This window comes from Cebidichthys violaceus, unplaced genomic scaffold, assembly GCF_023349555.1.
Source record: "Cebidichthys violaceus isolate CVI_PGR_0920_01 unplaced genomic scaffold, fCebVio1.0.p SCAF_560, whole genome shotgun sequence".
Lineage (NCBI taxonomy): Eukaryota > Metazoa > Chordata > Actinopteri > Perciformes > Stichaeidae > Cebidichthys > Cebidichthys violaceus.
This window is the reverse complement of record NW_027176773.1, coordinates 1-26,933: the sequence shown is the minus strand read 5'-3', so window position 1 is coordinate 26,933 and position 26,933 is coordinate 1. Positions and strand designations below refer to the sequence as shown.

At 38.1% G+C, this 26,933-nt stretch overlaps 4 protein-coding genes and 1 long non-coding RNA gene across 6 annotated transcripts; 2 read left to right on the top strand and 3 right to left on the bottom strand.

The window, feature by feature from the left end:
• Positions 1 to 1,328: 1,328 nt before the first annotated feature.
• Positions 1,329 to 3,631, bottom strand: LOC137888639 (uncharacterized). 2 transcript variants are annotated; one of them, XM_068732074.1, is made up of 6 exons: positions 3,568 to 3,631; positions 3,105 to 3,428; positions 2,622 to 2,978; positions 2,368 to 2,487; positions 2,202 to 2,245; positions 1,329 to 2,105 (listed from the first exon to the last, which is right to left on the bottom strand). In XM_068732074.1, exons 1-6 carry the CDS (start codon positions 3,608 to 3,610, stop codon positions 1,971 to 1,973), a joined length of 1,023 nt encoding a protein of 340 aa, XP_068588175.1. In that variant the 5' UTR covers positions 3,611 to 3,631; the 3' UTR covers positions 1,329 to 1,970. The 2 variants fall into 2 exon arrangements, with proteins under 2 accessions (XP_068588175.1, XP_068588176.1); XM_068732075.1 differs by lacking the exon at positions 2,368 to 2,487.
• Positions 3,632 to 8,084: 4,453 nt separating this feature from the next.
• LOC137888641 (immunoglobulin kappa light chain-like) lies at positions 8,085 to 12,290 on the top strand. The gene is made up of 6 exons (XM_068732077.1): positions 8,085 to 8,147; positions 8,263 to 8,598; positions 8,689 to 9,021; positions 9,470 to 9,586; positions 10,112 to 10,176; positions 10,504 to 12,290. The coding sequence occupies exons 1-6, from the start codon at positions 8,105 to 8,107 to the stop codon at positions 10,654 to 10,656; spliced, it is 1,047 nt and encodes a 348-aa protein (XP_068588178.1). The 5' UTR covers positions 8,085 to 8,104; the 3' UTR covers positions 10,657 to 12,290.
• Positions 12,291 to 13,590: 1,300 nt separating this feature from the next.
• Positions 13,591 to 14,462, bottom strand: LOC137888644 (uncharacterized). Its single transcript, XR_011105160.1, has 3 exons — positions 14,344 to 14,462; positions 13,891 to 14,220; positions 13,591 to 13,707 (listed from the first exon to the last, which is right to left on the bottom strand). It is a non-coding gene; the product is annotated as an uncharacterized lncRNA (long non-coding RNA).
• Positions 14,463 to 17,428: 2,966 nt separating this feature from the next.
• LOC137888643 (immunoglobulin kappa light chain-like) lies at positions 17,429 to 19,904 on the top strand. The gene is made up of 6 exons (XM_068732078.1): positions 17,429 to 17,505; positions 17,645 to 17,989; positions 18,073 to 18,408; positions 19,096 to 19,128; positions 19,340 to 19,436; positions 19,591 to 19,904. The coding sequence occupies exons 1-5, from the start codon at positions 17,463 to 17,465 to the stop codon at positions 19,432 to 19,434; spliced, it is 852 nt and encodes a 283-aa protein (XP_068588179.1). The 5' UTR covers positions 17,429 to 17,462; the 3' UTR covers positions 19,435 to 19,436; positions 19,591 to 19,904.
• Positions 19,905 to 21,097: 1,193 nt separating this feature from the next.
• On the bottom strand, positions 21,098 to 23,903 carry LOC137888640 (uncharacterized). Its single transcript, XM_068732076.1, has 7 exons — positions 23,853 to 23,903; positions 23,390 to 23,713; positions 22,906 to 23,262; positions 22,417 to 22,443; positions 22,146 to 22,283; positions 21,982 to 22,025; positions 21,098 to 21,885 (listed from the first exon to the last, which is right to left on the bottom strand). The coding sequence occupies exons 1-7, from the start codon at positions 23,893 to 23,895 to the stop codon at positions 21,751 to 21,753; spliced, it is 1,068 nt and encodes a 355-aa protein (XP_068588177.1). The 5' UTR covers positions 23,896 to 23,903; the 3' UTR covers positions 21,098 to 21,750.
• Positions 23,904 to 26,933: the final 3,030 nt, after the last annotated feature.

Sequence of the window (26,933 nt, the reverse complement as noted above, 5' to 3'; positions counted from 1 at the left end):
TTCAATTAAAACATGAACTAATGTGCATCTGCGATATTTCAACATTGCACATGCATACGAATGTTGATAATTGCATCTTTTGGAAAGACACGACAGATTATGACATTTGTACTTTGAGTGAGCACATTAAGAAATAAATAAAGTAAATCAGTCATTTCCCCATTCAACTTTACCCTCACTGCACATCCTGTTGAAGCCTAGTCTGTTCTGAGTAAACAGCTATGATGATTGGTCAAAGGGAGGAGAATCAGCCCACCGCAGACAGTGTGTGTCAGTGTAGCTGTTGCATGTGGTTTTACTTGTTCTTCTCACGACAGATGTGCAGAATCTCTATAGGAGAAGGCCTCTATAGGTGCTGTGAGAACAGAGAGGTGGAGGGGTTTATTCATCCGAGTGGTTGTCCTCAAACATTTGTTCATGAACATGAACTGGGGACGTCACAGTTCATGTTCGGCATCTTAACAGCTGGGCCACAGGGCGTTTCTTTCATTAATTAGTGGGTAACCAAAATGCACTGCAATCCAGCCAGTAGACGTCACACAATACTAGAAATGTCAACCTGCTAGTGGCGTTCCATGAAAAGTTGGGGGATCAAAACATCGATTAGGACACATCTTCTGGAAACCTTGACCGTCTCTAAACTTTCATTTCAGTCCATTCAACATTTCAGTAAGGATCAGTATTGTAGCTGAAATAGGCATTTGCCATATAAATTGCTATCGGCACAAATTAATGTTTAAATCAGTAACATATTGACACAATGTAACGTTAGGTTTAGGCAACAAAACCACTTGGTTAGGTTTAGGAGAAACATCAAGAACGTCACTTCAGAATGACTCAACGACACCCATTTAGCTACGTCACTAGCTCTGACGGTTGCATCTATAGTCGCTTGGATGCGTTTAGTTTGTGGTAAAAATTACTTAAGTTAATGTTACACTAAGCAGTTAGTTAGCTTAGTTAGCCCCACTTGTTTCAAGCCAGAATTAAGCACAAACACATCTCACAAACTACACATATGCCACTAAGCCAACCTTAATCACCACTAAATATCTAATATACATATATATATATATATATATATATATATATATATATATATATATGTATATATATATATATATATATATATATATATATATATATATGTATATATATATATATGTATATATATATATATATATATATATATATATATATATATATATATATATATATATATATATATACTATAGCTCAATGTAACTTTTTCACAACAACCCTTAAGGTTATGATATATACCTGAACGTCAATACTAAAATCATTTTTATAGGAATCACTTCAACAAATTACTTATTCAATTACTGTCTTTATTTGCAAATAGATTTAGACACACAGTATAGTTTCTTTGAGAGGTTTGATCGTTTTTTCTTTTGCCCTGATAATTCAAAACACTTTTAATATTTAGATCTTAAGTTAATTTAGGGTTAAGACTGATTGTATGTCACATTGCTTTTAACTTGCAGGAATTATGAAACATATATGTTGTGGTTTATTTCTGTAAAAGTATTGTACTAGTTTCTACCGTGTTGCAAACATTTAATAAGAAAACCAATCAATCTCCCTGTCTTATACAAGATCAACTAACTAAAGTTATTTTCAAAATAAACAAATTATGACTAAACACTGAAATTATGCCAAAAGAGAAAACCTTTGAAAAGACTGAAAGCGGTACACCTTAGCATTGATACATAGAGAAGTTTACAGTCTTAAAACTGTACATCAGACAAAAGACACAGATGGAAACCTTCTTCAACCCTCTGACTCTTTGAAGGTCAATCTTTCAAACAGTCAACAATGCACAAAATTAAACAAGAATTAAGAGATATGAGATGCTGTAGAATATCAACAAAAGTCATTAAAACGTGTCAAAATGAAACGTAGAACATTTTTCAGGGTTATCAAAGTGAAAGACTGTAACCGATAGATTGTTAATCTTTCACTAAATTCCTGACACCAGTGTAGGCGGTCTCTCCCTCTGCTGTTTTTACATTCTTTCTCTCTGCTCTGCCAGTTTTCCTCTTGGTGAAGGTTGGTGCAGAATAAGCCAACATGTCCTTATTTCTCTGAATAAATATGAAAACAGCATATTTTAATTTCTATAGAGTGGAAAGAAAATGACAATAACTTTTCCATTGTGATCTTTTCTTTATAGACCTTACCTGCTGACCTTGGTGCTCACCGCTGACTGTTGCAGCAACAGCAGCTGTGTTATAAAATAAAAACAGAGATTTAGGATGAAAGACCCTGCAGGTTAATTTACACATGTCAGTTGTTTTAATTCTGGAAAGTTAGCTTTTGCAAGATACTGTTAGAAACGTGTATTACCGTTGGACTGATTACAAGTTTTCATCTTGATGGTATAAATCAGGAAGGCAATAACAATCAGACTAATAGCCAGAGCTGCAAATAGCAGAATCAGAACTGTGTTGGCCCAAATGTTGAGTGCTGAAAGTATATGAAAATGAGCAAATAATTGAAGTTAACTATTTTGACAAGATGATATAAGGCATATGGTACAATTGCTTTGTGATACATGATCTAAATGAATCCTGATTTATATGGAAATATTCTGCCGTTACCTTCAACTTCCAGTTTTGTTCCGTTTCCAAATAATATCTCTCCACATGTGGCCACAGCGCAGTAATAAGTCCCGGAATCAGAGGAGCCGACGTTCTTAGAGAAGCTGTAGACACATTTCTGTGGAGAGTGAGCCTCAGGACTCTTCTCACATCCAGCACTGTTGTTTCTTTGTGCATAAATGACACTGGGATGAGATCCATCTGATCCGGCTCTGAACCAGTACACACTCTGTTCTTCTGGACACGTCTTCTTCTCAGAGTCAGAGAGGACTGAACACTGCAGACTCACTGAGTCTCCTGGACGAACTGGATCAGATGAACGCTCTTGTATGACGGCAGTGATATCAGGTTCTGGCCCTGAGAAACACAAACATGATAATAACCATGCTTTAGTGAGCATTGAAGTACTTAAGAAATGTTTTTATCTTTATACATACATGTAGGATAATTAAATGATGTAAACTGATTTTTATAAATGTTTACCTCCAATTCTCAGAAATGTTCCGTTCAAAAGTATCACATCGAGTCGGTTCACTCTAAAACAGTAGTAAACTCCAGTATCGCTTTGCTTTGCTTGATGAATATGCAGGAGAAATGTTCCAGGTCCTTGTTTTGTTGTAATGCGAGGAGTCGTATTAACACCATCTTGATCAAAAGTGTATGTTCCTTTAAAGAATTCAGGTAAGTTTCCAGAAACAAGCCTGATCCAAAACAAGGATGATTGTACCACAGATTTAGTGCGAGCACAAGAAAGAGTCACATCTTGTCCAACACTCTTTGTCTCAAAGATCAGATCATCTGTGCATCCTGAAAATGTGAAGAGAAACACGGTTCAGTGGTTGTTGACAGAGAAAGAATCAGGTATGTCCTGCTGAATTACTGTAAGAACATGACAATGATATAAATACATATCTGAAGTAAATCTGACATTGCTACATGTACTTACGCCCCACTCTGAGAATCAGCAGTAAATAAAAGATGATCATCATTTTCTTGTTAATCCTCTTGAGACTGCAGTTAAATCAGATCAAATTAGAAGATGAAGTGTCTTAACCTTTTAAACCCTAGGCCTGTAATCATGTCAAGTGGGAGGGATCAGTTTCAGAGCAATCTGATTGGCCTAAAAATATGAATCAACACCAACAGCGCACTTTTGTTTCATGGTGAGTTTCTACAACTGACACAGAGAGTAAATATGACATGATTTGATTTGATACTAATGTGAACCACATTTATCCAGAAACAATCTAGTTAAAAAGTATTTTTCATTCACTCTTGTACCATATTTATGAGCGGTGTAGCCTGGTTTCTAGAAACCCTAAACTAGATTGCTGCTGCATTGATTCATGGGGTGAGATATGATCTCTGTACAGAATAAACTAAGCCATGTCCTCCTCTCATGATTAAGGTGTGGTTAAAGTTAGGCAACAATAAAGACTTTACGGTTAAGATCATTGGAATGACAACTTAACAAGATTTAAGGGGGAATCCAGCAATTCAAGTATTACATTCCCAAAAAGTTAGAGAACTTACAAGAGACGGATAAAATTCTTAACAAAGAGTAACAAAGTATCCAAAAACACTGGATCCTACATTTCCTTTAGTGTGACTCAAAAGCGTCTTTCATTAGAGCTTCACTGACTATAGAAGTCTCTTAATAAACTTAAACGCTCCAGTTTGCAGTGCAGAATTTTAGTTCTCCAAACCCACTGATGGATGTAAATGACAAATTGCAAACAAGTCCAATATGAATGTATCTCCAAAAGAGAACCGGACTGAATTACTGCCACTCATTATGTTTGTGTGTTAGCTTACACATTTAAGGATTGTAGCATTTATGCATCAAAACTGAGATCCAGCAGCTTTGTGGTTAACTCATGACTCTAACATGTCCTGCTGTCTAAAGAACAGTGACAATCTCTAAACTCTTTACAACCCAGCGTCCCGGTCATTTTAAGCCTTTGTTTGTGTAATCTTCACACAGTTGAGTGCTTGTGTTTGTGTACATATTCAGCATATTACATGTCCTCTCTTTTCTGCAGTAAGTGGCTCCTCTGTGTTAGACTGTTCCAACTCCTCCCCTCTGGTAGGCGCTACAGAGCACTGTACGACAAAACCACCAGACACAGGAACAGCTTCTTTCCACTGGCCGTCACTCTGATGAACAATTAATCAGACATACTGCACTATGATCTCCAGTTTGATTTGTGTGCAGAAAAGATGCATTCATCCATTTGTCATCACGATACACAGAGATAGAGACGTGTTAAATGTTATGCACGCTAGCCAATTCAGATGCTCCACATCATCAGTGATGACCCGCCCACTCCTGCCTGTCAGTCACATCAGCAGGAAGAGCACAGCGTACAGAGGAGGGCGGTTCAACCATCCGTCCTCTATTCTCACCTCACTTCTTTTCAGGGGGCTGGTGAGAGGCAGCAGCAGAGCGCCACTCTCACAGGATCACATTCACCTGGAGGAGATTTAAAGTTTCTGACCCGTATATTGTTATCTGTACAGTGTGAAGCTGGGACAAGACCCCAAATAAAACCATATAATCAATAACAAGGTGATTATGAATAAACAATCCTGGGTCACTTCATTCACAGTGGTTGACGTCTTCACACTAACATTAAAATGCAGCCCAGTACAACACCACAAACTCCAGCGTTATAATAATGATCAAAACAGCGTTAAGGTTTCCTCCCAACGAGACAGTTGTATGAAGAAGTAAATTATGAAGACGACCGTCTATCTACAGTTTAGGACCGAAACTTCAGTCACATTTGTTAAACCAGCTCGCTGTGGTTTGTGGCCTTCATCAGGTTCTACATATTGTTGACAACGAGCCAAAACACGCTTTGTACTTTCTCTCACACACACACACACACACACACACACACACACACACACACACACACACACACACACACACACACACACACACACAAAGACACAAATAGACACACATTCACAGTCACCACTGACAAACAAATGATGCGTGGAAACTTAAGCATTGTTGGGGTCGGGTCTCAAACTGAGGTGTCGATACAAACCTTCTTCTCTCACTCTGCTTCAGCCTCATGAAGCTCGTTTTGAACAATGTTTTACCTTTTAATAACACACTTGTTGTTATGATTGTTATTAATATCACATCAACTAACAGGAGTAGGTTAAGGGTTCAGGAGGGTCGGACAAACGCACCCAGTCACACTATGTCCCGATCATTTTCCATCACACTCCTTTACAGTTTTGTGCTGTTCATTTGTAATTGCTGTCAGAGGGGGAGGTGCTAATCCTTCACTGGACCCACTCTGGTCTATTTGTCGATGCAGAATTTTGAACCTTGATCTTAAGTTAAGTTTGTCTGATTATCTCCAAATAGGTGAGGAAGCCTTGTTTAAGTCTGTGGTGCGGCGATAGACTCAGGTGGTAAATAAATCTGCAGATTAAAACAAAACATGCAAATATGCATCTGTGATATTTTAAGATTGCACATGCATATGGTCGTAGATGGTTGCATCTTAAGAACATGAAGGATAGACAGTATCTATACTTTAAATGAGCACAGCAACAAGTAAAAATAGAACAATAAGTTTGTCTGCTGAATTGATTGTAGCTCTTCCCTCACTTCACATCCTGTTGAATAGTCTGATGTGAGTAAACAGCCTTGAAGGTTGGTCAAAGGGTGCAAAGATTTCCCACCACAGCTTCAGTCTGTCAGTGTAGCTGTTGCATGTGGCTTTGCTTGCTGCTCTCGCTACATGCAGAAGGGATTTACAAAGTGCTGTGAGACCAGAAAGAGTGACAGGTTTATTCAATTGAGTAGTTGTCCCCTGACATGTTTTTACACTGAATATGTTTTAAAAAGGAAACTAATTGTGTCTACAACATGTAATGCTCAGTATGTGTGTAACTGCTGCACACAAGTTCACTGGTGAAAACTACCGAGAGTCTATTTGATCCCTCTCACTTTGTGTCTTCATGTGCACATAACTTTCAAAGCAGACATTTCGACTTGAGAAACACACAAGTGTAACTTCATTAATTAAATGGGCCTGTCCTTAATGTTATTGGTTTTACTAGTGCTTTTTGTGCTAAAACAAATCAAAGTAGCTGTTATTAAAAAAGAGGAAATGATAAACAAAACTATTTAAGAGTGTTTGCAAGATCATCAAGATTTAGATGAAGATCAAAATTGCAATACTTTATCATAATGACAAATTGTACATTCATGAGGCCTCTTTCTCTCACTGTAACCAGTGACATCTTCTTTGTGGCTTTGGCCACATTTCGTCTCACCTTTCCCCACAACTGTCATTAGAACCAGCAGGCTATGCTGTAGCTAATGCTATTTCAAAAGTCCTCCTTTTCACCTCTTAGTGTTGATTGGACGGCCAAATTTAGACAATTCTCAAAACATTTGAATCCAGCTCCAGGATGAGTTTAGCCTAGCTTAGCACAAACACAGGAAGTAAAACAGCTAACCTACACTGAAAGAGAAAAATACTGTCTCATTTACATGTTGCATGTCATCAGCAAACAAGCTAGCCAACAATATATCCAAAAATTTACAAAAGTCAACGGCATCACTTTAAAACTGGACTTCAGCCGTTGGGACAAGCAATGTGTCAGTAAATGGCTCCAGTGTGAACTGTTTATGAAGCCACTGATTTTTTCGCAAGAATCCACCTTGTCAGGCTTCAAGTAATGCGTTTTTGTCCAAACCATTCTGGTTCGAACCGATCAGCATCCTGAGATGATCTAGTGGCAGCAACAGGCGTGTTTTAGGTCTTTGTGACACGACAAATGCTGCTTCAGCATCACTTATATTAATGTAATTCTGAATAGGGACGTGGTCCCGTTACACCAGATCTGGAGAGTATTTCTTCAGTAAAGAACAAAGTACAGCGCTGAAGACTTTTCTCAAAGGAGAGGGTGTTTGTTCCCGACTGACGGTGATACACAGATGGTTCATCCGATCACCTACTGAGTACTTTTTTTTTGGTGCTGTGTAACAAACCAGTTGCCACTACAGGTTAATTTAAAGTTATGGAAATTTCTTGCAAAAAACAAATAGAAAGTGTGGATTGTGTCACCTGTGCATGTGATTAAAATCCAACATTTCTGCACATCGTGACATTTAAATACACACATGCAGTCAATAAGACTGATTTTGCTGTTGAAAGACTTTCAGTACTTGCTCTTAAATAGGCCAAAAACCCACAAAAAATGGTTATCAGAGAAACAATACATTTAGTCATGCAGTCTGAATAACGACACTGCTTTGAAAATACAACAAATGCTCAACATGTAGATGTCCTATCAAATGAAAATAGATCATAGGTTTAAACTTGAAGGGGGACGGTCATTATCTATGTTTCAGCCAATCATTGTACTTTGTAAACCTTGATCAGCCAGTGACTACAGCTTCCATTTGGTCGTGTGTCATCAGTAGTGCAAGACAAGAGTGCTGTTGCACAATGATCGGAGGACTGTCTGCTTTGATTCTACTTTGTACAGTGTGTAAGTGCAATTCTTAACTACTTTGAGAAAGACACAACCATCTATTCATCTTTGGAAGGGTTCATACTTTACCTGTTTACTTATCTTGTGCTTTCATTCTGTCTCTTTTCTTCAGATCTGATTCAAGCTGCAGAGGTTCCTCACCAGCTCTCTTTGACTTTGGTTGAACTTGGTGGAAATGTTACTTTGCAGTGTCCAGTTTCTGGGGAGGACAGCACATTCTTTTACTGGTACAAGCAGCCTCTTGGATATATGGTCCAACATGTCGCTTCTGTTCTTGTTGGCAGAGTGACAGTTAGTGAGGAATTTAACAACCTACGTTTTAACGTCACAGAGCGGAACGCTCTTACCATCAGAAATATCAGCAAAGAGGACGAAGCAACATACTTCTGTCTCATTGGATCAAGATATTCACACAGTTTTGTTAATGGCACCTTCTTGGTTGTGAAAGGTAAAACATATTTCTCTCTTAGTCTTTTTGCCACGTTTGATAATTTAAATTATTCATTCTTATTAACGCATTTTTACCTGAATCATGCAGATCGTAATCAGCAGAGATCTTTCTACGTGAAACAAAGTCCGGATACTGAGTCGGTCCAGCCGGGCGACTCGGTGACTCTCCAGTGTTCACTTCTCTCCAAGAACAAAGAAAACAGAGTCCAGTGTCCAGGTGAACACAGTGTGTACTGGTTCAGATCTGGATCAGGAGAATCTCATCCAGGATTAATTTACAATAACAGTGATGAACAAGAAGGAAGAAGTTGTGTCTACAGTCTGTCCAAAACTATACAGACCTCTGATGCTGGGACTTACTACTGTGCTGTGGCCACATGTGGAGAGATCCTGTTTGGTGAAGGAACCAAAGTGGAGACAAGTACGTTTTAAAGTCGTATTTAAATCATATTCATGTTATTGTAAATCAATATAAAGATTATTAGTGGTAGTTTCTTATTCATTTTAAGAGGATAACAAAGAGTTTCTAAAAATGTTAAGCATTAGTTTTCAACTAAATTTAATAATTATTTCATAGAGACAGTGAGTTATTCAGTTATAACTAATTATGAATGAATGAGCTCCTTTAAAATATTATGCAAAATTATTAAAAAGGAAATCCTTTATTCATAATAATTACTTTATCCACATTTTGTTTTTTTCTAGGGACCTATGAGCCATTCATTTTTTAAGTTGCATTTATAAATCAGTGTGAAACATAGACTTTCTGCCCGCTAATAGTTTTCTACATGTCGCACTGTGTTTCCAATAACATACGATTACTCCCAAGAGTCCATAATTACATAATGCTTACTCTCTTTGTGATTCAGGATCAGAACTGGACCCAGTTGTCCTTGTGCTTGGAGTGCTGTTGGCCTGCTGTGTGATTGTGATAGTCCTCCTTATTTTTTTCAGAAATCAAAGGAAAGTTTGCGAAAATTGCAAAGGTAGGTTCACCGTATTTGACTTTAATTTCTGTTAGCTTTTTGAGATTGTACCATAAAGCTCTGAATGAAGGAAAATACTTTGCAGTTAAAACAGAACATGTGGGTTTGAGTTTATATTATCTCCAAAAAATAATGGAATGATGGACGATCCATCCAATAAGTCTTCTTTGGGTCAACATAATGTCCATTTGTGTGTCTATTCAACAGAATATGATGATTGTGCAAACCAGCTATTCATTTTAATTGTCCCTCTGAGTTATGTCCGACTACAATATCCTGTTACAGCAGGAAAATATTGAATATTCAGAAGTCAGTCATTAAACTATCAGCAGAAAGCTTAGTGGAGCTCTTCAGTGTTGATCATCGGGCTTATTGCAGAAGTAAATATGTTGAAGAGTAAAGACAAAACAGAAAATGTGATCCAAATCTTTTGATTGATTTGTTTGTCCTCAAAAGAGATAATGACAAAATTCACATCGATATATGTGAACACGCATTACGAAGTCTTTGTTTCTATATTAACAGGAGCAGAGAGAGCTTCCTATCATCTCGGACATAGCAGGTCACCTGTGGATCAGTCACATGATCTGGTAAATATGTGGCAGTGTGCCGTCTGATTTACACCGGCGAGTGATCTACATGTGTGATAAATATACTGCCACTAATCCTCAGGACAAAATATTATATTCATAACATACAGGACAAATGTAATTAACTGTTGAGTAGCTACGTACAACATAATATCTGCTACAATAACACAAAAGGATTAAATATAGTACGGATGACTGAGAAATTACATGAACAAAAGTATGTTGATATCAACGTAAAGTCGCTGTAAAATAATCTTTACTATAGATTTTGTCTTGAGCAGCCCAAATCTCTGAAATATTTTTCATTAGCAGAAATATTTTTTGCAGGATGCTGAAGCAAAGGAAGTGAACTATGCAGCACTGGACTTCTCCAAACGGAAAGTGAAAAGAGGGAAGAGGAAGAAGAGAGAGTCGCCACAAGAGTGTGAGTACTCTGTTGTTAGAGCAGATTACCACAACCAGCAACACCCTTCTCCATAGAAAGAGCAGGGCCAGTGCAGAGGCCCCAAAGTCTGCAGGGCCCGTGCAGAGGCCCCAAAGTCTGCAGGGCCCGTGCAGAAGCCCCAAAGCCTGCAGGGCCCGTGCAGAGGCCCCAAAGCCTGCAGGGCCCGTGCAGAGGCCCCAAAGTCTGCAGGGCCCATGCAGAGGCCCCAAAGTCTGCAGGGCCCGTGCAGAGGCCCCAAAGTCTGCAGGGCCCGTGCAGAAGCCCCAAAGCCTGCAGGGCCCGTGCAGAGGCCCCAAAGCCTGCAGGGCCCATGCAGAGGCCCCAAAGTCTGCAGGGCCCATGCAGAGGCCCCAAAGTCTGCAGGGCCCGTGCAGAGGCCCCAAAGTCTGCAGAGGCCCCAAAGCCTGCAGGGCCCGTGTAGAGGTCCTAAAGTCTACACAGAGAGCTTCAGCATTGATATGCAAGTTCAGAGCTTTTTATTTCCAATAGATGTTCGATAGTGATAGGAGGAAGTTGAATATTTTCAGTTGCTTTGTGAATTCGTAGCCACAGAAAGTGCAGTTGTATAACATCAAGTTCATCATGTCTGTTTACTTTTGTTATTGTGTTGACATAAAGATGGATATTTATATTGTCTCCTCATATGAAATAACCACATCTTCACTCATCACAAATAGAACAAAAAGGATCATTTCAGTTTACTGGGGTAGTTTTCGCCAAAGGTTTCTCTGTATGTCAGTTTTTCTCTTCAGCTTTACTTCCACTTCTGTCCCCCTCAGATTTAAGAGGTAATTCTTTTGGATGAAAAAAGATGGATGAAATATGTTACATCTTTTTACCACTGTATCAGGAACTACCACAGAAGCAATTCTGAGTACTTTGTATGTTTCTGTGGACAGAGTTAGTCACCGTGAACTGTACAAGATGCAGTCATGAAATTTGCAGATCTGTAGTTGAGCTCAACATGAAGACCAGGTTCAAAGATGGGTGTGGTCTGAGCAAGGGCGCTAGAATTAGGTGGTTAGGAAGTCGTGAAGGAGCCATTGGCCCTTCTTTAGTTTTCTTATTTTTTCTTTTTTAAGGTTTATCTGCACATTGGTTTCAGCATCTTTCACTTCAAAGTAAATACTTATAAATAGATTAAAAAAAATCACACTGAAGATCCATCTTAGAATGCTTCCTTATTTTTTTTTTTCAACTTCACTCGTCACTGTGAACATCACCGAATCGGGCCAGAAGTCAATCTCTAAAACTGAAAATGGAACCACCATGAACCTCAAACTTACAGGTTACACAGCATTCATACATATTCATTCACGTTGCACATATTTGTCTTTGCTCTTGTCATTGAATTAAATATGATACATTTTCTAAATTATTATTCAGATCTCCTGTTTGTTTGGGCACAACACACTTCCAGGCAAAATGAAAAATGCATATATACTTAAATGCGTTTGTGACTTTTATTTGCTTCGGTATTATTATATTGTTTAAGCCCCGTAGTTGCACTTTTGTTGTTCCAGACAGCAATGCTTGCATGTGGAGTGCTGATGGCGATGAAGAAAGTTGATTTGTAGTGAATTCTGAAATTTGAATATAATGTGTTAACAGATTTTGTACATTAAGATGCATCCTGCAGTGGCTACAAATAAAAGTATTTTCAAAATGAACACAATGTACACACATTGAACTTGAAGTAAACAGGTGTTCATCTTTATTTAAATTTCATTGTAGATGTGCTATCTTTTTCATAAGTTTGTTTACTAAGAAAGGAAACAACACATACACACAAATATAATTATAAACTATATACATTTTAGTACAATCATGCTTATCAGATAAAAAAATAAAGTGAAAGAGAAAGAGAGACAACCCTTCTCACGCACTTTCAAAATTAATATTCCGTAAAAGAAAACTCGGGTATAGATGTGTCATTTGAGTAGAAAACTTTAATAATAAAATGAACAAAAATGTAACAAAATTACAAGGATGGAATGCACAATGCTACATGTACATACTATTACCAAACACTTTAAATGTTCAGACTTTGGATCGTTTATCCGTCACAAAAGCCCTGACATCCGTGTAGATCGTCTCCTCTTCTCTTTGATTCCTTCTCTCTGCTCTGCCAGCTTTCCTCCTGGTGAAGTTCGGTGTGCAATAAACCAAAGAGTCCTCTTCTCTCTGAGTGACAAAATGGAACATAAGAAAGCAGATTCTAATTTATGCGCATGCACATACAGATACATAAACATTGCAGGTATCTTTTATTTAGTAGCTACATCTTTATATACCTGATTTTGCTGATTGTTACTGGCTGTTGCAGCATTTGTTTGCAGAGTGGCATCAGCTGTTTTATTCAAAAATAAACAGTTAAAGATGGATTTAACTTTATAGAAGACGCATGATACTGTATGTTGACTCACACACAGCACAAATGTAAATGAAATGTTAGCTTTTGGGGAAACATATTTATTAGGTCGAGTAACGTCTCTTACCTTTGCAACAATCACAAGATTTGTTCCTGACGGCATAAACAAGGACGACTATAACGATCAGACTTACAGCCAGAGCAGAACACAACACAAAGAGAATCGTGTTGTCGTTCTTTGAATCACAGGTGGTGTCAACTGAAACATTAAATCAATAAATAATTAACATTAAGAGTAATAAACATTTTAGATTATTAGATAACATGATAATTTAGCGATTACATATAAATGTTCTACCTTCAATGTCCAGTTTTGTTCCGTTTCCAAATAATATCTCTCCACATGTGGCCACAGCGCAGTAATAAGTCCCGGCATCAGAAGAGCTGACGTTCTTAGAGAAGCTGTAGACACATTTCTGTGGAGAGTGAGCCTCAGGACTCTTCTCACATCCAGCACTGTTGTTTCTTTGTGCATAAATGACACTGTGATGAGATCCATCTGATCCGGCTTTAAACCAGGACATAGTGTGTTCTTCTGGACACGTCTTCTTCTCAGAGACAGAGAGGACTGAACACTGCAGAGTCACTGAGTCTCCTGGACGGACTGGATCAGATGGAAAGTCTTGAGTGACGGCAGTGATATCAGGTTCTGGTCCTGAGAAATCAAAAACAACAAATGTTTAACATGTCATGATCAATTCAATGCTGATACATTATTTAATTAAATTTCAGAGGGTTTTACAATCTCTACAACCAATTGAATATGCAGCGTTACAAAACATTCAAATCTGTAACATTGCTGTTATACAACATGAATGATTTCTGTTGCTGTTTTTACCTTTAATTCTCAGAAATATTCCTTTTGAGAATGTCATGGTGCTGAGGCTCACTTTCATACAGTAGTAGACTGCAGTATCGCTCAACTGTGTTTTGTTAATATGCAAGACAAATTTTCCAGGTTCTTGTTTTGCTGTAATGTGACGAGTCTCCTTAACAACGTCGTAATCATGGGCTATTGTTCCTCCTAATATTTCAGGGAAGGTTTCAGAAACAAGCCTGATCCAGAATAAGTACGTTGATTGCCAAGAATGCCGGCGGTCACATGTTAGAGTGACATTTTGTCCAACACCAACAGTCTTTGTCTCAAAGATCCCATCTTTGTTGCATCCTGAAAATAAAATTAAAAAAGAGTAATTAATAACAGCGATCATTCATATATCTCCTCTATATTACTGCATGAAAACGTCATTTTAAAATATGTATCTGGAGTAAATGTGACTTGAATACTTACGTCCCATTTTCAGCACGAGCAGAATGAAAAATATGATCATCATTTTCTTTTCTTTTCACATGAAGGACTGTAGTTAATTTAGATCGTATCCGAAGATGATTCACCTTCATAGAATCATATAAAGTGGGAGGGATTAATGTCAGAGCAATCTGATTGGCCTCTCTTGATGTCGGCTCTTCACTCTACTACCACAGTGGAAATGTATCAACCAAAACTTTCTAACTTGTGTTGCTAGTGTTTCATGTGTTTGCCATCTCACGTTATACATACTTTGTTCACAACAATTTTCCTGTGAAGAATCAACAACAACAAAGCAGGCAAGTTTCTCGTGGCCCTGAAGTAATTTGACCTCAAAGGGAACTCATTTCCCACGCTTCACATTACCATTGCTCAACGTCATTTATTAAGGATTTCCACCTGCAGATTGGTCCATAAACAAACAATCTCAAGACAGAATTATTTATCTCACCAATATCTTTGCTTGGCAACTACATTATGAATAAGTAACTAAAACACCTTGCTGAGGTTTGGGAATATTGAGTTAAAAATAAAGGCAAAGAAAATGTTTACACCGTGACAAGATGTAAGCTTCATTTCATTTCTACATGCAACATGAACGGCACATGTTCATGTTGCCGTTCATGTATAGTTGAAGCGCGATCTTCTTTTAAGGCTCTAGTTCTATAGAGCTACTAAGTGGCAAGAGTAGTTTTGGGGTCTGGTGCCTGAATTTTTTAATTTTTTTCCTTTGAAGGACATAAACTTGCCTAAGACAATTCATGGGCATCCAAACTGTTGTTTTTGGCAATAACGGCATGTAAGTTACTGAAAGTTAAGATATATAAAATCCCTAACTGCTGCTAGCTGAGGTGTACCTCCTCAAAAATGTCGAGGCGACGGCCTCAGATGTACCACATCATGACATGTGATCGGTCAGCGTGGGCTGCTTGTGTTTTCTCCCAATATGTTTCCAGTGCTGGTCAAGATTGTTAATAATAAAGACAACATTAAGGAAGTTACAAGTCCCTGTGAAACAGAAGTTGGAGCGTCTTTAGCTTCTGTACTGTGACATGTTCTGCAGTGAAACGCAATATTTGAGCCGTGTACAGTTACAAGAAAGATTTAATTCAAATCCTCCGAGTTTGATTGGACCGCTAAAAAGTAGGCGGGCTTAGAATGCAGCATGTCACAGAGCTACAGAGGACTGTGGCTCCACACACACACACACACACACACACCTCCCTGTCACTAAACAGATGCAGTAGCTAAGAGTTGCAGATTGAATGATGGATGGATGTCAAATTACTGGTTGGAATTAGTTGGTACTCTACGTAAGCAAACTTCAGCCCTCGTCTGTTTTTTGTGTTCTTTCACATTTAGTGTTTGTCTATTGAGACTTTACAGTAATGGATGGTGCTACAAATGATCTTCACATCACTGCCATCTGTTGGTAAAAAGCACATGAGTCATCAAACAGCAGATAACACTTGCAAACTCTTTGTTCATTAGCTCAAGTAATATCAAAATGTTTGTTTATTCAATCAATTCCACGACTAATCTTTTATCTCTGTAACCTGTAATGTGCATTGTACCTGTTAAATAAACAATAAAATAAAAAAATACAAAATACATTTGTATGCTGCCCTGTATTTTCATGTGTGTGTGTGTGTGTGTGTGTGTGTGTGTGTGTGTGTGTGTGTGTGTAAAGATAAGCATTAACGATCACCACTGACAAACGAATGGAAAGTTGAGCATGGTTGTGGTTTGGCTGCCAAACTGAGGTGTGGTTTCAAACCCCATTTACTTTCTTTCATTCTCACCAGTTTAGTCTCAAGGGGGGTTATGAAGTACACAAAGTGCAGAAGACAGAAAGTACAGTTTCATGGTGCAGCAGGCTTTTATAAAACCACACCTGGTCAGTTATTCATGCTACAAACACTCCCAAATATATAATGCGTCTGTTTCAGTGCATGTAGCGGACCGATACTCCTTCAGAATAAAACAAATGTGCTGCAATCCAATTGCAAAAAAGTTACAATAAGGCAGGCAAAATGTAAACGATCAGGTATAGTGGTTTAACTAAAATGAACTTTCTGATGCCTCGAGTAGCGTTTCCCCCTCTTGCACCACAAACCTCACTACATATCCTGTTGATACTCATAGGCTGTTCTCTTCAGTGGTGGGTCAAAGGCAGAAACGGCTCGCCTGTCAGTGTAGCACGGTGCATGTGGCTTTGCTTGTTGTTTTCAATGTAAATTGCCTTTACAAAGTGCTGTGAGACTAGAAAGACAGTGGTTGTCCTCACTAAATGTTTAGCAATATATTATTTTTGCAAACATTCCTGAACAAAAATGCACTTACACCATAATCACTGCACAACACCGAAACCATGTCCTGCAGAATCACAAATTCATAGAGATATTATTAAATAAAGGGTCTTGACATGTCACTTTCAAATGAGTAACCAACACACACGGATAAACTAACCCAAAAATAATTGGACTTTACAGAAACTAATTTAGTAAGCCCATGTAGCAAAAAGTTTTAAACAATAAATTCCTATGAATTCATGACAATAATTTATGAGTTAGTTTTCTTTCGTGGTTTGTTGTCTGTACACATCAGTCACATGATGTTTGGTAGTCTTGTGTTAGTCAGGTCAGACAGCTTTGCAACATCCAGCCTCTTACAGAAAAGTCAGAATGGTTAAGGCTGTAAACAGCCTGTTAAAGGTGCAGACAGAAACTCAGAATACATGTTGAGCGTCACTTATGCAGGAAAGGTAAAAGACAAATCAAGCTATTTGTCCTTTGCTCCCTGAGGCAGAGTAAGCAATCTTATCTTTTTTTAAACCAAGTGTTGTTTTGTATATTTATCTTTAAACTAGCATTCTTCACCTGAAATGCAGTGTAGTTGGTCTAACAATGAAGTAAAACAAAAATCCATCTGGACTTCATTAAAAGGTTCACGATCATGGGTTTGGTCAATTTACAGCTATGTCTTCTTTTTAGCCAATCACTGTGACTTCTACTTTGTAAACCTTCATCACCTCTTGATCTTCGTCTCTCATTTGGCAGGAAACACATTCGCTGTGCAACAGAAGGGTTATATCTACCACAATGATCAGAACACTGACCGCTTTGATTCTTCTGGGTACAGTGTGTAAGTATAACTTTAAACATTATGATTGTTCAGATTTAACTGTGTTGAAGTTGTTAAAAGTCAAAGTTACAATCTTTCTTGAAGATATTCTACGATTGTCACTTTTTGTTTTGCGTTTGTATTTGTCCTTTTTCTTCAGCCTTGGTTCAAACTGCAGATGTTCCTCACCAGATCTCTTGGACTGTGCTTGAGCTTGGTGATAATTTGACTCTGTCATGTACATTCCTTAAAGATGAAGTCAAATTGTTTTACTGGTATAAGCTGAAGTTTGGCTATATGGTCCAAACTGTTGCAGCAGGAATTTACAACACAATAACACTTGAAGAACAATTTAACAAGTCAAGATTCTCAGTCACAAAAGTGAACGATCAATATGTTCTTGACATCAGAAATGTAAGCAAAGAAGATGAAGCAACATACTTCTGTCAAGCAGGATCGACATACACGATGAAAATCATAAATGGAACACTTTTGGCTGTGAAAGGTAAAATATGTTCATTTCAGTGATTTTTCTCGCTGCTTTGTCAAACAATCCACATGTTAACTGCCTTTTTGTGAATCACACAGACTTTAAAAATCAGCAGAGATCTTTCTACGTGAAACAAAGTCCGGAGACTGAGTCGGTCCAGCCGGGCAACTCGGTGACTCTCCAGTGTTCACTTCTCTCCAAGAACAAAGAAAACAGACTCCAGCGTCCAGATGAACACAGAGTGTACTGGTTCAGATCTGGATCAGGAGAATCTCATCCAGGATTAATTTACAATAACAGTGATAAACAAGAAGGAAGAAGTTGTGTCTACAGTCTGTCCAAAACTATACAGACCTCTGATGCTGGGACTTACTACTGTGCTGTGGCCACATGTGGAGAGATCCTGTTTGGTGAAGGAACCAAAGTGGAGACAAGTACGTATTTACAGTTATACTAAAAGTATTGTATTTTCATATATTCATATATTGAAGTTCTAACATCTAGCGAATTTGACGGCACACACCTGTTACTCAAAGAGGCCACGCACTCAACAATGCTTAACTTTTAGCCTTAAATAGTATAAACCGCTAAGTTGAACAATGAATTAACACACCCACACCTCCGCACAACCCTGCAGAGGTGCTGCGTTGCCGGATTTGTGGACGCTTCATCCTGTCGGCCCTGTGTGTTACTCTGTGTGTCTGCTAGCAGAGGAGAGAGAGAGGAGCAGGGGGAACACTGAAGCACAGAAACACACAGCGATGTAACAACCCGTTCTCATATCATATCATACAGATGCTAAAGGGAGGCTTGTGCCTCTGTATCGTGACAAAGCGGTGGTTTTTGACAACCCGACACGGGGCTCAAAGGCTCTTTGATGACGCCCAACAACGTCACAAACACAGCAAGACAAGAAGCAAAGAGAAAATCCAGGCAGAGGGCAGAGTCTCTGCAGAGACAGACACCACCACTCACTCCTAGTGGGTCGTAGTGATGATTGAAGGGGATTATTATTTCAACAGTCTACACATTGTTCTTGACAAAATGGTGCAAATTATGACTTTAAATTCATGAATCATCTCACAACTTGTTATTGTTCCCTTCACACGTTTACCTGAAAGGTGCCCAAGATTTGGACTTGAAAACCAATCGAGGTATTGACTCATATGACATCATCCCAACTATTTCATGAAATTCCATAATTCAAATTATTGTTACGAATTATGATAAATTACACATGTGATAAACTGAATATTACTAATCTGCAGTATTTAAGCTATTTACCATTGAGTCACCTAAAAGTCATGGATGACTTCATGGAAACAAGGAGTAAAGAGTTAAATGACATTTTTAAATGACTTTCAGGAACAATTCATTGGGATCCAGTTCACATCATCCTTGGCACACTGCTGGCTCTCTGTGTGATTGTGATTGTCATCCTTGTTTTCTCAAGGAACTGAAGGTAAGTTCAGTAAACTGTGAAGACGAAGAACATAACTGGAATCTACAGATGTTCTTGTTTATAAAAAATCCAGGACGTTACAGGAAGCCTCTCTGATAACATTTACTCTTGGTCTTGTTGTCACAGCTCTGAATATTAAAACTATTATTTTTAGGATGGTGACACAGAGGTACTGCACTACTGCATCACTGGATCTATCGACAGTGAAAAGGAAGAAGAAGAGAAACAAGTCAAAGGAATCAATGATCGGCACTGATTTCTGTTTGGGTGAATTCCACTTATTTAAAAAAAGACAGTTCAGCTCTTTGTTATATTTTGGAAAGCCAACATGTATTATATGGATAAAGTGTGTGTGAATGTTTTTATCTTTACTTAACATTAGTTGTGCATTGTTTATTTACATTTAAGGCTGGAATTATGTTTCTTCAAAGATACACCGAAATATTATACTCAAAATCCATATGAGTACAAAAGACACGTGAACGTCTCAGAATAGTTCCTGCGCATATTCGCCTCCGTACATTGAGTGTGTTCAGAGATGTCTGCGTGGCCTGAGTAGCATGCTCCAGCCTTAGTAACTTGTGTTTGCTAATGTTGCTTTGTTGAAATAAGAATGAATATATCTGTTGAAGCTTGGAATATTGACTGCATCATGAAACATTAATCAAAGTTGAAATAAAAAAGGATTATGTCAGAAATCTTCTGCAGTCATTCTTGAGAAAATCCACGTTGCTAAAAAAATATCCTGTGTGAACAATAAAGTAAGCTGTTTGCATCAAACAATGTGAGCTAGTGGGACTTATCCTGCTTTTATCATTACACTAAACCATGTATTAAATTAGTTTAATATTGATCTGCCACCTTATCGACATATGGGCGTTCTAATTGGACAACTGATATTTTGAAAGCTGCTTTTCTACATTTTTAACGAGGCAAGTGGAATGCTAATTATACATTTGACAATAAAAGCGTACAGGAGTGGTGCAGATGAAGGTGCAGGAGGAGTTTGGACACAGTAAGGTGATACTCAGGTTATGGACTGTTGGTCACAGGTTGATCTGACTGCACTGGTCTGGGGTTAGCAGCTTTTCTTTAGGGGTCGTTGGTGAGAGAGGGGGAGTGCACCCAGATGTTTGGAGCAAGAGAAGAACTTTTAGTCAACTTTCCCACAGCCGAGACTCTCTTGAAAAAGGGATTTTTAATGTCAATGGCACTATCCTGCATAATTAAAGGTTAAAAAAATACTTGTGTGTACGTAGAACAGATAATTGATATGATGACGCACAGCACGTTGGCATTTGACGATTCTAAGACGGCAGATTATTCAATGATGACATTTTGATCATGGAGTGCGATAAAGGATGGATTATATCTGGACATTTTTTTTACGGAAATATTATTGCCATTGTTACTAAAATATTTACATTAATCGTAGGTCTGAGATGATCTCTCTAGAATGGAACGCTGTGCACAGACATCGTGACTGACGTCTTGTTTCCATTGTGTTCCTTCAACATACACAATACTACAAAAACATAAAACCAGTTGATACAATATACTTTAGCTCAATGTAACTTTTTCACAACAACCCTCAAGGTTATGATATATTCCTGAACGTCAATACTAAAATAATTTTTATAGGAATCACATCAACACATTACTTATTCAATTATTGTCTTTATTTGCAAATAGATTTAGACAAACAGTATAGTTTTGTTGAGAGGTTTGATAGTTGTTTTTTCTTTTGCCCTGATAATTTAAAACACTTTTAATATTTAGATCTCAAGTTAATTTAGGGTTAAGACAGACTGTGTCACATTGCTTTTAACTTGCAGGAATTATGAAACATATATGTCGCCGTTTATTTCTGTAAAAGTATTGTACTAGTTTCTACTGTGTTGCAAACATTTAATAAGAAAACCAATCAATGTCCTTGTCTTATACAAGATCAACTAACTAAAGTTATTTTCAAAATAAACAAATTATGACTAAAGACTTAATGAAATTATGCCATTATAAAAGAAAAGAGAAAACCTTTGAAAAGACTGAAAGCGGTACACCTTAGCATTGATACATAGAGAAGTTTACAGCCTTAAAACTGTACATCAGACAAAAGACACAGATGGAAACCTTCTTCAACCCTCTGACTCTTTGAAGGTCAATCTTTCAAACAGCCAACAATGCACAAAATTAAATAAGAATTAAGAGATATGAGATGCTGTAGAATATCAACAAAAGTCATTAAAACGTGTCAAAATGAAACGTAGAACATTTTTCAGGGTTATCAAAGTGAAAGACTGTAACCGATAGATTGTTAATCTTTCATTAAAGTCCTGACACCAGTGTAGACGGTCTCTCCCTCTGCTGTTTTTACATTCTTTCTCTCTGCTCTGCCAGTTTTCCTCTTGGTGAAGGTTGGTGCAGAATAAACCAACATGTCCTCATTTCTCTGAATAAATATGAAAACAGCATATTTTAATTTCTATAGAGTGGAAAGAAAATGCTAATAACTTTTCCATTATGATGTTTTCTTTATAGACCTTACCTGCTGACCTTGGTGCTCACCGCTGACTGTTGCAGCAACGGCAGCTGTGTTATAAAATAAAAACAGAGATTTAGGATGAAAGACCCTGCAGGTTAATTTACATGTCAGTTGTGTTAATTCTGGAAAGTTAGCTTTTGCAAGATACTGTTAGAAACGTGTATTACCGTTGGACTGATCACAAGTTTTCATCTTGATGGTATAAATCAGGAAGGCAATAACAATCAGACTCATAGCCAGAGCTGCAAATAGCAGAATCAGAACCGTGTTGGCCTTCTGCAAATCCCACATGTTGAGTGCTGAAACTATATGAAAATGAGCAAATAATTGAAGTTAACCATTTTGACAAGATGATATAAGGCATATGGTACAATTGTTTTATGATACATGATCTAAATTAATCTTGATTTATATGGAAATATTCTGCCGTTACCGTACCGTCACCAAAGGACCACGAGCCGGTTTCTGAAACATGAACACAAACAATGACTTTTAGTAAAACTAAATGAAAATGTAATTCCTCCAAAGAGGATTTTACTTGTCACAAGTATTTCCCTACAATCAATCTGTATGGATTTCTATTTGACTTCTGATCAAGATTCATTAACACTTAAATATGCACATTTCATATTAAACTAATTTACCACACTGACTTGCCAGTGGGTTGTTAATCAATAACTTATGTGTAGAAAAACCTTGTTAAACCTCACAGAACTGTATTTCCTTTCATCCTGTCATTAAGATACCAAATATGACAGTGTGTAAAATGATGCCGAAGATATCTAGAATATTTCCATTCGATGGAATGTTGCTGTCATAAAATCTAATATACTAATATATAGTATATCATGCTGTCAAAGAGTATGATATTTTTCAACATTAAAAGCAATTATGGTGGCACTAAAAGGGAGAAAACTGGATATTTACCTTTTATGTCCAGTTTTGTTCTGTTTCCAAATAATATCTCTCCACATGTGGCCACAGCGCAGTAATAAGTCCCGGCATCAGAGAAGCTGACGTTCTTAGAGAAGCTGTAGACACATTTCTGTGGAGAGTGAGCCTCAGGACTCTTCTCACATCCAGCACTGTTGTTTCTTTGTGCATAAATGACACTGGGATAAGATCCATTTGATCCGGCTCTGAACCAGTACACACTCTGTTCTTCTGGACACGTCTTCTCCTCAGAGACAGAGAGGACTGAACACTGCAGACTCACTGAGTCTCCTGGACGAACTGGATCAGATAAACGCTCTTGTATGACGGCAGTGATATCAGGTTCTGGTCCTGAGAAATACAAACATGATAATAACCATGCTTTAGTGAGCATTGAAGGACATAAGAAATGTTTTTTATCTTTATACATAGATGTAGGATAATTAAATGATGTAAACTGATTTTTCTAAATGTTTACCTCCAATTCTCAGAAATGTTCCTTTCAAAAGTATCACATCGAGTGTGTTCACTCTTAAACAGTAGTAAACTCCAGTATCGCTTAGCTTTGCTTGATGGATATGCAGGAGAAATGTTCCAGGTCCTTGTTTTGTTGTAATGCGAGGAGTCGTATTAACACCATCTTGATCAAAAGTGTATTTTCCTTTAAAGAATTCAGGTAAGTTTCCAGAAACAAGCCTGATCCAAAACAAGGATGATATGCCCTGAGTTGTATTGCGAGGACAAGTCAAAGTCACATCTTGTCCAACACTCTTTGTCTCAAAGATCAGATCATCTGTGCATCCTGAAAATGTGAAGAGAAACACGGTTCAGTGGTTGTTGACAGAGAAAGAATCAGGTATGTCCTGCTGAATTACTGTAAGAACATGACAATGATATAAATACATATCTGAAGTAAATCTGACATTGCTACATGTACTTACGCCCCACTCTGAGAATCAGCAGTAAATAAAAGATGAATATCATTTTCTTGTTAATCCTCTTGAGACTGCAGTTAAATCAGATCAAATTAGAAGATGAAGTGTCTTAATGTAATCATGTCAAGTGGGAGGGATCAGTTTCAGAGCAATCTGATTGGCCGGTCGTTATTTTCCAACCTAAAAATATGAATCAACACCAACAGCGCACTTTTGTTTCATGGTGAGTTTCTACAACTATACGACAACTATGACAACTTAACAAGATTTAAGGGGGAATCCAGCAATTAAGTATTACACTCCCAATAAGTTAGAGAACTTACAAGAGACAGATAAAATTCTAAACAAAGACCAACAAAGTATTCAAAAACACTGGATCCTACATTTCCTTTAGTGTGACTCAAAAGCGTCTTTCATTAGAGCTTCACTGACTATAGAAGTCTCTTAAACTTAAACGCTCCAGTTTGCAGTGCAGAATTTTAGTTCTCCAAACCCACTGATGGATGTAAACGACAAATTGCAAACAAGTCCAATATGAATGTATCTCCAAAAGAGAACCGGACTGAATTATTGCCACTCATTATGTTTGTGTGTTAGCTTACACATTTAAGGATTGTAGCATTTATGCATCAAAACAGAGATCCAGCAGCTTTGTGGTTAACTCATAGCTCTAACATGTCCTGCTGCAGGATGTGTGTGTAAAACATGCAAAACAATTTAATTCAAAATGCTAACAGTTTGTCAAGATTCTGTCTAAAGAAGAGTAACAATCTCTCAACTCTTTACAATCCAGCGTCCCGGTCATTTTAAGCCTTTGTTTGTGTAATCTTCACACAGTTGAGTGCTTGTGTTTGTGCACATATTCAGCATATTACATGTCCTCTCTTTTCTGCAGTAAGTGGCTCCTCTGTGTTAGACTGTTCCAACTCCTCCCCTCTGGTAGGCGCTACAGAGCACTGTACGCCAAAACCACCAGACACAGGAACAGCTTCTTTCCACTGGCCGTCACTCTGATGAACAATTAATCAGACATACTGCACTATGATCTCCAGTTTGATTTGTGTGCAGAAAAGATGCATTCATCCATTTGTCATCACGATACACAGAGATAGAGACGTGTTAAATGTTATGCATGCTAGGCAATTCAGATGCTCCACATCATCAGTGATGACCCGCCCACTCCTGCCTGTCAGTCACATCAGCAGGAAGAGCACAGCGTACAGAGGAGGGCGGTTCAACCATCCGTCCTCTATTCTCACCTCACTTCTTTTCAGGGGGCTGGTGAGAGGCAGCAGCAGAGCGCCACTCTCACAGGATCACATTCACCTGGAGGAGATTTAAAGTTTCTGACCCGTATATTGTTATCAGTCCAGTGTGAACCTGGGACAAAACCCCAAATAAAACCGTATAATCAATAACAAGGTGATTATGAATGAACAATCCTGGGTCACTTCATTCACAGTGGTTGACGTCTTCATACTAACATTAAAATGCAGCCCAGTACAACACCACAAACTCCAGCGTTATAATAATGATCAAAACAGCGTTAAGGTTTCCTCCCAACTTGACAGTTGTATGAAGAAATAAATTATAAAGACGACCGTCTATCTATAGTTTAGGACCGAAACTTCAGTCACATTTGTTAAACCAGCTCGCTGTGGTTTGTGGCCTTCATCAGGTTCTACATATTGTTGACAATGAGCCAAAACACGCTTTGTACTTTCAAACACACACACACACACACACACACACACACACACACACACACACACACCACTGACAAACAAATGATGCGTGGAAACTTAAGCATTGTTGGGGTCGGGTCTCAAACTGAGGTGTCGATACAAACCTTCTTCTCTCACTCTGCTTCAGCCTCATGAAGCTTGTTTTGAACAATGTTTTACCTTTTAATAACACACTTGTTGTTATGATTGTTATTAATATCACATCAACTAACAGGAGTAGGTTAAGGGTTCAGGAGGGTTGGACAAACGCACCCAGTCACGCTATGTCCCGATCATTTTCCATCTCACTCCTTTACAGTTTTGTGCTGTTCATTTGTAATTGCTGTCAGAGGGGGAGGTGCTAATCCTTCACTGGACCCACTCTGGTCTATTTGTCGATGCAGAATTTTGAACCTTGATCTTAAGTTAAGTTTGTCTGATTATCTACAAATAGCTGAGGAAGCCTTGTTTAAGTCTGTGGTGCGACGATAGACTCAGGTGGTGAATAAATCTGCAAATTAATACAAAACACGCAAATACGCATCTGTGATATGTTAAGATTGCACATGCATATGGTCGTAGATGGTTGCATCTTAAGAACATGAAGGATAGACAGTATCTATACTTTAAATGAGCACAGCAACAAGTAAAAATAGAACAATAAGTTTGTCTGCTGAAGCTTATTGTAGCTCTTCCCTCACTACACATCCTGTTGAATAGTCTGTTGTGAGTAAACAGCCTTGAAGGTTGGTCAAAGGGTGCAAAAGTGTCCCACCACAGCTTCAGTCTGTCAGTGTAGCTGTTGCATGTGGCTTTGCTTGCTGCTCTCGCTACATGCAGAAGGGATTTACAAAGTGCTGTGAGACCAGAAAGAGTGACGGGTTTATTCAATTGAGTAGTTGTCCCCTGACATGTTTTTACACTGAATATGTTTTAAAAAGGAAACTAATTGTGTCTACAACATGTAATGCTCAGTATGTGTGTAACTGCTGCACATCAGTTCACTGGTGAAAACCACCGACAGTCTATTTGATCCCTCTCACTTTGTGTCTTCATGTGCACATAACTTTCAAAGCAGACATTTAGACTTGAGAAACACACAAGTGTAACATCATTAATTAAATGGGCCTGTCCTTAATGTTATTGGTTTTACTTGTGCTTTTTGTGCTAAAACAAATCAAAGTAGCTGTTATTAAAAAAGAGGAAATGATAAACAAACAAAGTGTTTGCAAGATCATCAAGATTTAGATGAAGATCAAAACTGCAATACTTTATCATAATGACAAATTGTACATTCATGAGGCCTCTTTCTCTCACTGTAACCAGTGACATTTTCTTTGTCGCTTTGGCCACATTTCGTCTC

Coding starts and splice junctions, on each gene's coding strand:
- LOC137888639 (XM_068732074.1), bottom strand. CDS start 3,610: ATGATGATCATCTTTTATTTACTGCTGATTCTCAGAGTGGGGC. Junction 3,429..3,567: donor GCTGATTCTCAGAGTGGGGC/GTAAGTACATGT, acceptor TCACATTTTCAG/GATGCACAGATGATCTGATC. Junction 2,979..3,104: donor AACATTTCTGAGAATTGGAG/GTAAACATTTAT, acceptor TGTGTTTCTCAG/GGCCAGAACCTGATATCACT.
- LOC137888641 (XM_068732077.1), top strand. CDS start 8,105: ATGATCGGAGGACTGTCTGCTTTGATTCTACTTTGTACAGTGT. Junction 8,148..8,262: donor GATTCTACTTTGTACAGTGT/GTAAGTGCAATT, acceptor TCTTTTCTTCAG/ATCTGATTCAAGCTGCAGAG. Junction 10,177..10,503: donor TGGATCAGTCACATGATCTG/GTAAATATGTGG, acceptor TATTTTTTGCAG/GATGCTGAAGCAAAGGAAGT.
- LOC137888643 (XM_068732078.1), top strand. CDS start 17,463: ATGATCAGAACACTGACCGCTTTGATTCTTCTGGGTACAGTGT. Junction 17,506..17,644: donor GATTCTTCTGGGTACAGTGT/GTAAGTATAACT, acceptor CTTTTTCTTCAG/CCTTGGTTCAAACTGCAGAT. Junction 19,129..19,339: donor GGACTTGAAAACCAATCGAG/GTATTGACTCAT, acceptor AATGACTTTCAG/GAACAATTCATTGGGATCCA.
- LOC137888640 (XM_068732076.1), bottom strand. CDS start 23,895: ATGATATTCATCTTTTATTTACTGCTGATTCTCAGAGTGGGGC. Junction 22,444..22,905: donor AACAAAACTGGACATAAAAG/GTAAATATCCAG, acceptor TTCATGTTTCAG/AAACCGGCTCGTGGTCCTTT. Junction 22,026..22,145: donor AACTTGTGATCAGTCCAACG/GTAATACACGTT, acceptor TTTATAACACAG/CTGCCGTTGCTGCAACAGTC.